Source organism: Macaca fascicularis, chromosome 20 (assembly GCF_037993035.2).
Source record: "Macaca fascicularis isolate 582-1 chromosome 20, T2T-MFA8v1.1".
Classification (NCBI taxonomy): Eukaryota; Metazoa; Chordata; class Mammalia; order Primates; family Cercopithecidae; genus Macaca; species Macaca fascicularis.
Genome location: NC_088394.1, coordinates 52,694,390 through 52,706,883, shown reverse-complemented (window position 1 = coordinate 52,706,883; position 12,494 = coordinate 52,694,390). Strand labels below are relative to the sequence as shown.

Here is a 12,494-nt window from a genome sequence, read left to right as displayed (position 1 = left end):
TTTGAATCCTCACAGCAATACTAAATGGAAATACTATCTATGAACCCGTTTTGCTAATCACAGGACTACAAAGAAAAGAGTCCAAGTAACTGGCTGGTCTTCACAGAGATAAAAAGCTGTGCACTGATTTAAATCCAGCCAGCCTCTTAAAGGAAAGTGTCCATGATAAAGCCTTCCTTTGGCCCAGGTATATCATCAACACTTTTGTACTGCTGGAAATCTTTTAAACAACAGGGGCTGGGCAAGGTGCCTCACACCAGTAATCCCGGCACTTAGGAAGGCTGTGGCAGATGGATCACCTGAGGTGAGGTGTTCGAGACTAGCCTGGCTAACATGGTGAATCCCCGTCTCCACTAAAAATACAAAAATTGGCTGGGCATGGTGGCAGTCTCCTGTAATCCCAGCTCCTTGGGAGGCTAGACAGGAGAATCACTTGAACCTTGGAGGCAGAGGTTGCAGATTGCGCCATTGCACTCCAGCTGGGTGGCAAGTGCAAAATTCTGTCTCAAAAACAAAAACAACCAAAAAATCCCCAAATAAGCAACAGGAAGCTACCAGCTCTACCACGATTGCAAAAGCAATCCGTAAGTGTAATACACACACACATATTAATTTGGGGCTATCTTCCATGTGTGGCACAAGATTGATTTTCATTTTTTTCTGGCGGAAAAGAGTTTGCTCTTCATAAAAGTACGTGTAAGAAAATAATCATTTCTGTATAAAATATTAACTAAAAGATGGTGCAAGTAGTAACAGAAAGGGCATTCTTCTGTATCCGACATGAAATTTGAAAGAAGGGCAGGCCGGGCGCGGTGGCTCAAGCCTGTAATCCCAGCACTTTGGGAGGCCGAGGCGGGTGGATCACGAGGTCAGGAGATCGAGACTATCCTGGCTAACATGGGGAAACCCTGTCTCTACTAAAAATACAAAAAACTAGCCGGGCGTGGTGGCGGGCGCCTGTAGTCTCAGCTACTTGGGAGGCTGAGGCGGGAGAATGGCGTGAACCCTGGAGGTGGAGCTTGCAGTGAGCCGAGATCACGCCACTGCACTCCAGCCTGGGAGACACAGCGAGACTCCGTCTCAAAAAAAAAAAAAAAAAGAAAGAAAGAAAGAAGGGCAAATTCAGCCTGAGTTTGGGAGGAATTTCCAAAGATTCAGAGCCCAGTCACAACAGGGAGCTCTCAGGGGTCAGCGAGTGTCCTGTCAGTGACACTGGGCAGACCAAGCCTGATGGTTCCTTGTGGGGATGTGCTGGGCAGTGCTGCTCAGTGGGCAGTGCTCACTGGGGCCATTTTGCTGTTTCCTTTCTTTTCTTTTTTTGAGACAGCATCTCAGTTGCCCAGGCTGTAGTGCGGTGGTGCAGTCTTGGCTCATGGCAACCTCTGCCTCCGAGGTTCAAGCGATTCTCATAAGCTTCTGCAGGCTGTGCAGAGTGTGGTGCTGGCATCTGCCTCTGGTGAGGGTCGCAGGAAGCCTACATTCCTGGCAGAAGGCCAACAAGGATGAGGCACATCTGGTGGAGAGACAAGAAAAAAGAGAGAAAAAGGGAGGGTGTCTGGCTCTTTTAAACAGCCAGCTCAGGAGTGAAATACCGGAGGAAGAACTCACACTTCACCATGGGATGGCACCAAGCCATTCTTTAGGGATCTGTCCTCATGACCCCAAAACCTTCCACTAGTTCCCACCTCCAATATTGCAGGTCACATTTTGACATGAGATTTGGCAGTAACGAAACATCCAAATCATAGCACCCATGTAGGATTCGAGGAACTGGGGAGTTGGGTTCCAGCACTGTAGCCACTTTTTTTTTTGAGATGGAGTCTCTCCCTGTTGCCCTCATTTTCCGCCCTGTGCAATGGTGGATTTCGGCTCACTGCAACCTCTGTCTCCCAGGTTCAAGCGATTCTCCTGCCTCAGCCTCCCCAGTAGCTGGGATTATAGCTACGTGCCATCACGTGCAGCTAATTTTTTATATCTTTAGTGGAGACAGGGTTTCACCATGTTGGCCAGGCTGGTCTCAAACCCCTGACCTCGTGATCCGCCCACCTGGCCTCCCAAAGTGCTGGGATTATAGTAGCCACTTTTTTTGTTTTTTTTTGAGATGGAGTCTCTCTCTGTTGCCCAGGCTGGAGTGCAGTGGCACGATCTGGGCTCGCTGCAAGCTCCGCCTGCCAGGTTCACGCCAGTCTCCTGCCTCAGCCTCCTTAGTAGTGGGACTACAGGCGCCCGCAACCACGCCCGGCTAATTTTTTGTATTTTTTTTTAGTAGAGATGGGTTTTCACCCTGTTAGCCAGGATGGTCTCGATTTCCTGACCTCATGATCCGCCCACCTAGCCTCCCAAAGTGCTGGGATTTCAGGCGTGAGCCACCGCGCCCGGCCTGTAGCCATTTTTTTTTTTTTTTTTTTTTTTTGAGACGGAGTCTCGCTCTGTAGTCCAGGCTGGAGTGCATTGGCGCGATCTCGGCTCACTGCAAGCTCCGCCTCCCGAGTTCACGCCATTCTCCTGCCTCAGCCTCCTGAGTAGCGGCGCCCGGCCTGTAGCCACTTTTAAGCCTAAAATCCAATGTGGATCTGAAGTTGAGCAGGAAAATCAGAAAATAAAAGTGAGGAATGAAGTTTCTGTGCCACACTTGACATGAGAGTGGAAGTGATCATATATACCCCCTCTACCCCCACCAAAATGGTGTGCACAGTGCAATGCCATTTTACAGAAGTGTGAACTCAGTGAGGTAACCTGGCTGGCCTGAAAGTGTTAACATTGTTAGTGACTCACATTTCCATCCAGAGCCTGGTCTCTAAACTCCTGGTTTAACCCCCACCCAGTCCATTTTTTCCAAGACACACAAAGAACAGAATACGATTCAAGTCAAAATTCTTTTATGACAATAAAACAATCACATATTTAATATAAAAAGAAATGCAGAAAATGGCTCAGGGTTGTATTAAAAAAAAAATCCAGGTTGTGCAGGTTGCTGTATTTACATCTGGGAGCAGAGCTGTCCCCACATCAGGCACAGCAGCTGCACTTCTCCGACGCCCCTTTGCAGACACAGCCCTGGGCACACTTGGCACAGCCCACGGGGCAGCAGGAGCAGCAGCCTGGGGAAGAAGGGGAGAGTGAGAGGTGGCAGTAGACTGGACCAGGCACCTCTCTGTCCCAATAGCAAGCCTGGCTCGAGCTCAGACGCCAGACCCAGAGGATGCTTTTTTTGTCTGGCACAGCTCTGTTCTGAAACCATAGGGGGTACAGTTGGGGTTTGTGTCCCAAGAGAAAAATGCTTCCCTGCCCCATCTGAACTCAGGGCAGAAAGCATGGAGAGGGAATGACATGGCCAACAGGGGCAAAGAAATCCCAGTTCCCCAGAAGGAAGCACTCAGGGCCAACCTTGAGTTCCCTCCCAATCTTAGCCACAGCCCCCAGATTCCTGGAGATGGCCCCGCACTCACTCTTCTTGCAGGAGGTGCATTTGCACTCTTTGCACTTGCAGGAGCCGGCGCACGTGCAGGAACCACCTGCAAGGAAGAGAAAAACGCAGTGGGCAGTGAGTGAGATGCAGAAGGTACAGCAGTGGGTCAGTGAGTCTTAGGTGCCCCCTCCTCTGTGCAGGGCCAGCCCTCAGAGCTCCTTCCCCACTCAGGACAGAGGAACAGAAGCCGCATGTCCTCTCCACTAACACTGGGAAGGGCAAGCACCCTCCTGTTTACCCCACCAGGAAGGTCCCACGTCCACATCCAACCCAGGAATATTGAGATTGCGAGCCAGAACCTTCTGTCCTGAACCCTGAAGAATCAATGTCTCCAGCCCCCTATCCACACTGATTGCTCAGAACCTGGACAGAGCACTGGGGCCCAGCCAGCAGGACCCTGACCAACTGGGAGATGTGGAGCAGTTCAGCCTTGAGCCTCAGTATCCTTAAGTCTGAGGTAGAGGCCCAGGGAGGAGGGCAGTGCTCTCAGGGGCGTGATCAGGAAGAAAGCACCTAACGAAGTAATGGAGTCCCCGTCGCTCAGAACTTTAAATGCGACCTCCTGAAACCCAGAGACCCCCTGTAATAGGGCTGGGAAATGGGGCTTCCAGGGCCTAGAGCTTCCCTTACCAGTGGCGCAGGAGCAGTTGGGGTCCATTTCGAGCCAAGGAGATGCTGGAGCTCCCACCGGTAAGGCAAAAACGCAGTCAGGCAGTTGGAAAGTGCACTGGAGCCCTGCAGCCGGCTGCTCCATTTATAGACGGAGGTCGGGCCGGGCGCAGAGGCCCAGCTCTGCGCCTGCACCCGGCCCGCTGAGTCCGCTCTGCCGGCGATCCTAGGCTGGGCTGTGCGCAGCAGAAGGGCCGGGCGCACCATCCCGTGAACTCTGAGCGGTGCGCACCGCGGGACCGCCCCTTTGGCGCCTGTTCGCGCGGGATGGGCTGTGCGCCCGGCGGTACGCGGCGTTCCCGAGGTCCAGGCCGCTCTTCCCGGTTTCCCCGAGGTTGCCTTACACCTTCCTCCCGGCGTGTTCCGGGACCCCGGCCTTGACATCGCGGGCGTCTCCACCCCACCCCTCGCCCCGAAGTTTTCAGCTCGACCTGTCCAGGAGTCCCTGTGCAGCCCTCCTACTCCCGTCCCGGGATCGGCTGAGTGCGGAGTGGGGAACGTGCGGTAGCTAGCGAGTTGTGTGCAGAACATCCGCCACCGATGTGGCTTTCGTTTCTCCTCGTCTCCCGCCTTGCCTGTCCCTGCCCACACCGCGGTCCCTCGGACCCACTCCTCCGTACACAGTAACACGCGGAACACGGGTCGGCCTCTCTCTCTCTCGTCCATTCGCCCTGCCTGTGAGGATGTACGGGCACATTTATCCAGGTCCTCCTTTGTGTATAAGTCTCCAAGCTTCCCACAGCCTTCGGGCCACAATACCGGATGGCAGTTCTGGACATGCGGGATGTCCCCAAAGAGAGATTACTTCAGATGATATGCAGACCCTGCTTTAAATTAAAAAGCAAGCTGGGCGAGGTGGCGCTTACTGCTGTAGTCCCAGCTACTTGGGAGGATCACTTGAGCCTAGGAGTTCGAGTCCAGCCTGGGCAACATAGGGAGTCAACGTCTCTAAAAAAATAAAAAGCAAGATAAATGGTTGTTTCTCTTCAATATTGCTGATCTCTTCAATATTCCAGGCTCAATGCATAACATTGAGTCTGTACTGGTGTCTTAACCACTTGCTTTGTGATCTTAAAGAAAAATACTATTTATGAACCTGTATTACTAAACAGACGGCTACTACAGAGTTAAAGTAATTGGTTCAAGTCACAGAGCTGAGAAGTTCTCACTGATCTGAATCCAACCAACCCCTCAAGAGAAAGTGTTCATGGATCAAGCCTTCCTTTGGCCCAGGTATGTCATCAGCACTTCTCTCTTGCTGGAAAGCTTCTAAACAATGGCAAGCCACAAGCTCAACCATGTGCAGTGGCAAAAGCAATCCATAAGTGTAATACACACACACACACACACACACACACACAAAACACATTTATAGTTTTCCTGGCTGTCTTCTATGTATGGATAAGACTGATTTTCATTTTTGGAGGTGGAAAAGAGTTTGCTTTTCATACAAATATATTTAAGAAAATATTAATCATTTAAATATAAAATGGTAAGAAAAGTGTGCAGGTGGTAACAGAAATGCCAGTCATTTTATATCTGACATGAGGGAGAGAATCTTGCTCGTAGCTCGATAACCCTGGGTTGAGGATGATTTTATGGGAGCAATGAATGGCTCTCTTTGGACCACATGACATATGTTCATGTGGTAGATGACAATGACAGTATATACAGCTAGGCACTCCAGGCCTGGCTTCTTTGTCTGTAAGTAAATATCCCCCATGCAATGTATAATTATTTTTAAAAAATAATAAAGCAATAACTAATATTGTAGAATGCTTGCCAAGCACCATTCCAAGCTCCTCACATGTATAAGATTCTTTCACCTTACAAGCCAGATGCCATTATTATGCTCCTATTACAGGAGACACAGAGAGGTTGTGAGGCACAGCTAAAAGTGATAGAGGTGGGATGTGCACTCATGCATACTGTCTGCACCATCATGCCCTCACCCATTGTATTAGTTTGTTTTCACACTGCTGATAAAGACATACCCAAGACTAGGCAATCTACAAAAGAAAGGGGTTTAATGGACTTACAGGTCCACATGGCTGGGGAGGCCTCACAATCATGCAGAAGGCAAGGAGGAGCAAGTCATGTCTTACATGGACGGGAGCAGGCAAAGAGAGAGCTTGTGCAGGGAAACCTCCATTTTTAAAACCATCAGATCTCATGAGATTCATTCACTATTACGAGGACAGCATGGGAAAGACCTGCCCCCATGATTCAATCACCTCCCACTAGGTTCCTCCCATGACACTTGGGAATTGTGGGAATTACAATTCAAGATGAGATTTGGATAGAAGCCCAGCCAAACCATATCTTTCTGCCTCTGACCCCTCCCAAATCTCACATCCTCACATTTTGAAACCAATCATGCCCTCCCAACAGTCCCCCAAAGTCTCAACTCACTTCAACATTAACTCAGAAGTCCACAGTCTAAAGTATTATCTGAGACAAGGCAAGTCCCTTCTGCCTATGAGCCTGAAAAATCAAAAGCAAGTTAGTTACTTCCTAGATACAATGGTAGTACAGGCATTGGGTAAATACAGCAATTTCAAATGGGAGACATTGGCCAAAATGTTTTGGGGCTACAGGCCCCATAAAAGTCCAAAATCCAGCAGGACAGTCAAATCTTAGAGCTCCAAAGTGGTCTCCTTTGACTCCATGTCTCATATCCAGGTCACGTTGATGCAAGAGGTGGGTTCCCAAGGTCTTGGGCAGCTCTGCCCCTGTGGCTTTACAGCTCCCCTCCTGGTTGCTTATATCGCTGGCATTGAGTGTCTGTGGCTTTTCCAGGCACATGGTGCAAGCTGTTGGTGGATCTACCATTCTGGGGTCTGGAGGACTGGAGCTGGCCTTCTTCTCACAGCTCCACTAGGCAGTGCCCCAGTAGGTCCTCTGTGTGAGGGCTCTGACCCCACATTCTCTTCCACACTGCCCTAGCAGAGGTCCTCCATGAGGGCCCCACGCCTACAACAAACTTCTGCATTTCCATACAACTTCTGAAATCTAGGCAGAGGTTCCCAATTCCTGACTTCTGTGCACTCACGGGCTCAACATTATGTGGAAGCTGCCAAGGCTTGGGGCTTGCACCTTCTGAAGCCACAGCCAGAGCTTTACATTGGCCCCTTTTAGCCATGGCTGGAGTGGCTAGGATGCAGGGCACCAAGTCCCTAGGCTGCACACAGCACAGGGACCCTAGACCTAGCCCATGAAACCACTTTTTCCTCCTAGGCCTTTGGGCCTGTGATGGGAGGGGCTGCCGTGAAGTCCTCTGACATGCCCTGGACACATTTTCCCCATTGTCTTGGGGATTAACATTCTGCTCCTTGTTATTTATGCAAATTTTGGCAGCCAGCTTGAATTTCTCCTCAGAAAAGGGTTTTTTTTTTTTTTCTATTGCATTGTCAGGCTGCAAATTTTCCAAGCTTTTATGCTTTGTTCCTCTTATAATTCTGAATGCCTTTAACAGCACCCAAGTCACCTCTTGAATGTTTTGCTGCTTAGAAAGTTCTTCCATCAGATGCCGTAAATCATCTTTCTCAAGCTCAAAGTTCCACATATCTCTAGGGCAAAGGCAAAATGCCACCAGTTTCTTTGCTAAAACACAACAAAAGTCACCTTTGCTCCAATTCCCAACAAGTTCCTCATTTCCGTATAAGACCACCTCAGCCTGGACTTTATTGTCCATATCGCTGTCAGCATTTTGGGCAAAGCCATTCAACAAGTCTCTAGGAAGTTCCAAACTTTCCCACATTTTCCTGTCTTCTGAGCCCTCCAAACTCTTCTAACTCTTGCCTGTTACCCAGTTCCAAAGTTGCTTTTTTTTCTCTTTCAAAGATGAGACTCTCACTTTTTTTGTTTTTTGGTGGTGAAGTAGGCTGTGAACCAGGACTGCCTGACACCAAAACCCATGCCCTAGGCTCAGGCTGCCTTCTGAAATCTCTTCACAGGGAAACAGAGAGGTCAGTGGCCCTGACCTCTAGGCCAAGAGACTCATCTTCCTCTTTGATTGAACATCAAATAGGATTCTATCCACATAGCCAGGGGGGACTAATCACTGGCTTTAATTACAAGTCAGCTAGGGCCTCACTCTTTCCTAATGAGCACTCCCACACTCCCCAAACTGCGGGATCTGCTATCACTCCTGCGTGGGCAAACGGGAACATCTGCAACCCATGATTACACACACCGCATCGTGCTTGGAAAATGCTCGGCTCTTCCCTCCACAGCCCCAGTCACTTTGATGGATTGACATAGTCAAGGGCTGAAATTTGGAAGGGAAAATTCAGCTTGAGCTTGGGCAGAACTTTCAAAGATTCAGAGCCAAGTCACAACAGGGAACTCTCAGGTGTCAGCAAGTGTCCTGTGACTCTGGGCAGGCTAATTCTCTTTTTCTTTCTCTCTCTCTCTCTCTCTCTCTCTCTTTTTGAGACAGAGTCTTGCTGTATTAACCAGGCTGGAGTGCAGTGTCAAGATCTCTGCTCATGGCAACGTTCACCTCCTGGGCTCCAGCGATCCGCCCACCTTACCCACCCTCTCTCACCCCCCACCCGAGTAACTGGGAGTACAGGCACACATCACCAAGCCCAATTACACTTTGCATTTGTTGTAGAGACAAGTTTCGCTGTGTGCCACGGCTGGTCTCGAACTCCTGAGGTCAAGCAATCTGCTGGCCTCACCCTCCCAAAGTGCTAGGGTTACAGGCTTGAGCCACTGCCCTCAGCCCAGCTGATGGTATCCTTGTGAGGTTTTCATGGCCAGTGCAGATGAAAGTGTGTGGTTCACACAATGGCACCAGTCCATCGTTTCTAGTCTATAGTGTACATCACTCATGAACATATGTGCAGAGTTTGTAAATCAAGTTTTCTGTTACTTTTTTTTTTTTTTTTTTTTGAGATGGAGTCTTGTTCTGTCACCCAGGCTGGAGTGCAGTGGCAGGGTCTCAGGTCATTGCAACCTCCACCTCCCGGGTTCAAGCGATTCTCCTGCCCCAGCCTCCTGAGTAGCTGGGATTACAGGTTCCTGCCACCAAGCCCAGCTAATTTTTGTATTTTTAGTAGAGACGGGGTTTCACCGTGTTGTCCAGGCTGGTCTCAAGATCCGGACCTCTGGTGATCCGCCTGCCTCGGCCTCTCAAAGTGCTGGGATTACAGGCATGAGACACTGTGCCCGGCCAATTTTTCTGTTACTTCTTTATGCATTTATTGAATTCTTTCCTGTTAAATGTGAAAAATTGTGTTTTGAATTTTGTGTTTGATTTCATTTTCTCCATAATTGACATAATTATATTTATCTTCCCACCTAAGAGGAAGCATCCTCCACCACACCGCTCAGCAGGACAGTTTACTCATCAACTTGCCATGGTTTTTGCCAAAGCCAAGATTTTGAAGCAAGTGTCAATCTGGAGCACCAAGGCTCAGGCCATGCAGCCTTCCCCAGCCTCATTGTCACTTGGTGTCTGCGGTCAGGAGTTGGGGAGCAGGTAGCAGCATCCCAGCCTTGGGATGGCTTCCCTTTTCTTCTTTGTAACCAGATTTTTGAAACATTGTTAGTTTATTTTTATTTTACATTTTTTTTTTTTTTTTTTTTTTTGAGATAGAGCCTCATTCCATCGCCCAGACTGAAATGCATTGGCATGATCTTGGCTCACGGCAACCTCCGCCTCCCGGGCTCAACTAATCTTCTCACCTCAGCCTCCCAAGTAGCTGGGACTATGCCAGGCTAAAATTGCTAGTTTCATCAGGCTCTGATCCACAATGGCCTTTTGCTATCAGCCTCTTGAGAAATCTCTCTCTTTTTGTATAAATAACAAAATTTTAAAAATGTATTTTCTGAAATCAGTGTTTTACACACCAAAATTTAAAAAAAGGTTTATGTCTGGGAAGCATAGGTAGTAAAAAGTTCCTTCACCACGGAGTCTGAGAAGCCCGGTGTGGGAATCAAGCAGCTGACGAATTGGGTTCCACCCCTGTCATCTCTTTGAAGCCTAAAATCTGATGAGGAAACTGAAATTGGGTAGGGAAATCAGAAAATAAAAATGAGAGATGGAGAAGTTTCTGTGCCACATTTGATATGACCAGAGGTGATCATGGATGTCCCCCCATTATGATCTGGTACAGTGCAATTCCATTTTCTAGAAGATGAAGCTCAGTGAGGTAACCTGGCTTGCCTGAAGGCGCTCAGATTGTTAGCGACTCAGATTTCCATCCAGAGCCCGGGTCTCTCAACTCCTGGTTCAATCTCTAACCCTGGTCCATTAATTCGAAGTCACACAAAGGAAAGGAGAGTCACAATCAAGTCAAAACTGTTTTATTGTCATTTACATATTTAATAGAAAAACGAATGTAGCAAATGGCTCAGGGTTGTATAAAAAAAAAAAATCCAGGTTTGTACAGGTTGCTCTATTTACATCTGGGAGCAGAGCTGTCCCCACATCAGGCACAGCAGCTGCACTTCTCCGATGCCCCTTTGCAGATGCAGCCCTGGGCACACTTGGCACAGCCCATGGGGCAGCAGGAGCAGCAGCCTGGGCAAAAAGGGAGAGTGAAAGGTCAGAGCAGACTCAATCAGGCACCTCCCTGTGTCAACAGCAGGCCTGGCTCGAGGTCAGACTCCAAACCTGGAGGATGTCTTTTTAGGTTGGCACAGCTCTGTTCTGAGACCACAGGTGGTACCTTTGGGGTTTGTGTCTCAATAGAAATAGGCTGCCCTGCCACATTCGAACTCAGAGCAGAAAGCCTGGAGAGGGAATGACATGGCCAACAGGGGCAAAGAAAGGCGTTCCCCAGAAGCGTGCACTCCAGGCCAGCCTTGGGTTCCCTCCCAAGTTTAGCCACAGTGCCAGATTCCTGGAGATGGCCCCACACTCACTCTTCTTGCACGAGGTGCATTTGCACTCTTTGCACTTGCAGGAGCTGGCACAGGAGCAGGAGGCCCCTGGAAGGAAGAGATAAAGGCAGTGAGCAGTGAGTGAGATGCACAAGGTACAGCAGTGGGTCATTGAGTCTCCAGTGCACCATCCTCTGTGCAGGGCCAGCCCTCAGAGCTCCTTTCCCACTCAGGACAGAGGGAGACAAGCCCCACGTCCTCTCCACTCATGCTGGGAAGCGCAAGCACCCTCCTATTTTACCCCACCATGAAGGTCGCAGATGCACACACAACCCAGGAAGACTCGGACTGGGGCCCAAAACCTCCTGTCCTGAATCTCAAAGACGCAGTGTTTCCTGCCTCCCACCCACCCTGCTTGCTCAGAGCCTGGACAGAGCATTGGGGCTTGGCCAGCAGCCCCCTGACCAACCAGGTGACGTGGAACAGGGCAGCCTTGAGCCTCAGAACACTCAGCTGTGACACAGAGGCACAGTGAGGAGCGCAATGCTCTCAGGAGCTATTCCAAGGAGAAAGTACTGGACGAAGTAAAGGGTCCCCTTCTGCTCAGAGCTCAAAATGCGACCTCCTCAAACGCAGGGACACTGTACTGTGGTTGGGAATTGGGCATTCCCAGGCGCAGAGCCGGGCTTCAGGCGCAGGAGCAGTTGGGGTCCATTTCCAGCCAAGAGAGGAGGGGAGAGGCGAAGAGGGCGTCAGGCAGCTGGAAGGCGCCAGGCAGCTGGAAGGCGCATTGGAGCCTGGAGCCGGCTGCTCCCTCTGCAGGCGGAGATGGGACCGTACGCAGAGGCCCCGCCCCGCGCTTGCACCCGCCCAGCTGAGTCTCGGCCTCCTGTGGGTACAGGGCGGAACTGTGAGCAGCAGGCGGGCCGGGCGCAAGGTGTGCGCCGCGGGTGTCTTGTTTGGCGCTCGCTCGCTCGCTCAGGCCTGTGCACCCGCTCGTCCGCGGCGCCCCTGCCGTCCTGCTCCCCACAACTTCTCCATTTTCCGCATTTCCTTGTGGTTGCTGGACATCCCAGTCCCCGAGCGTTCCGGGAACCCAGCCTCTGGTGGTCGCAATATTCTCACCCCCACCACCCCATCTGCGGTATTTCGCCTTTCCTGGAGCCGGTGTGCAACCCCAGCTTCGTCCCTGGATAGGCCTGAGCCGGCGAGCGCGGCGAGGGAGTTGTGTGCAGAGAACAGTCATGGATGTGACCCTTGCTTTCTGCCCTCCTGCCCTCTAGCACTGCCTGTTATTATCTCCACCATGGTCCTTCTGCCACTTTCTCTTGAGCCCAGCAACAGGGTGGAGGCGAGCCCACCCTTCCATTCCTCATGCCTGAGCAGTTGTATGGGCACATTTGTCTGGGGCCTCCTTTACACAAAATTCTGCAGGGGCTCCTCCAAACCCTAGCGTGCCCACCCAACTCCAGGAGAGTAGTCCTGAAAATATGGAGTGCCCCCAAGGGCGGGATCTGCTTAG

General features: G+C 50.4%; 1 protein-coding gene across 1 annotated transcript; it reads right to left on the bottom strand.

The window, feature by feature from the left end:
* Positions 1-2,877: 2,877 nt before the first annotated feature.
* On the bottom strand, positions 2,878-4,198 carry LOC101867369 (metallothionein-1E). Its single transcript, XM_005591976.5, has 3 exons — positions 4,100-4,198; positions 3,450-3,515; positions 2,878-3,101 (listed from the first exon to the last, which is right to left on the bottom strand). Exons 1-3 carry the CDS (start codon positions 4,125-4,127, stop codon positions 3,010-3,012), a joined length of 186 nt encoding a protein of 61 aa, XP_005592033.2. The 5' UTR covers positions 4,128-4,198; the 3' UTR covers positions 2,878-3,009.
* Between the last annotated feature and the right edge of the window lie 8,296 nt (positions 4,199-12,494).

Coding starts and splice junctions, on each gene's coding strand:
- LOC101867369 (XM_005591976.5), bottom strand. CDS start 4,127: ATGGACCCCAACTGCTCCTGCGCCACTG. Junction 3,516..4,099: donor CAACTGCTCCTGCGCCACTG/GTAAGGGAAGCT, acceptor TCTTCCTTGCAG/GTGGTTCCTGCACGTGCGCC. Junction 3,102..3,449: donor ATGCACCTCCTGCAAGAAGA/GTGAGTGCGGGG, acceptor CTTCTTCCCCAG/GCTGCTGCTCCTGCTGCCCC.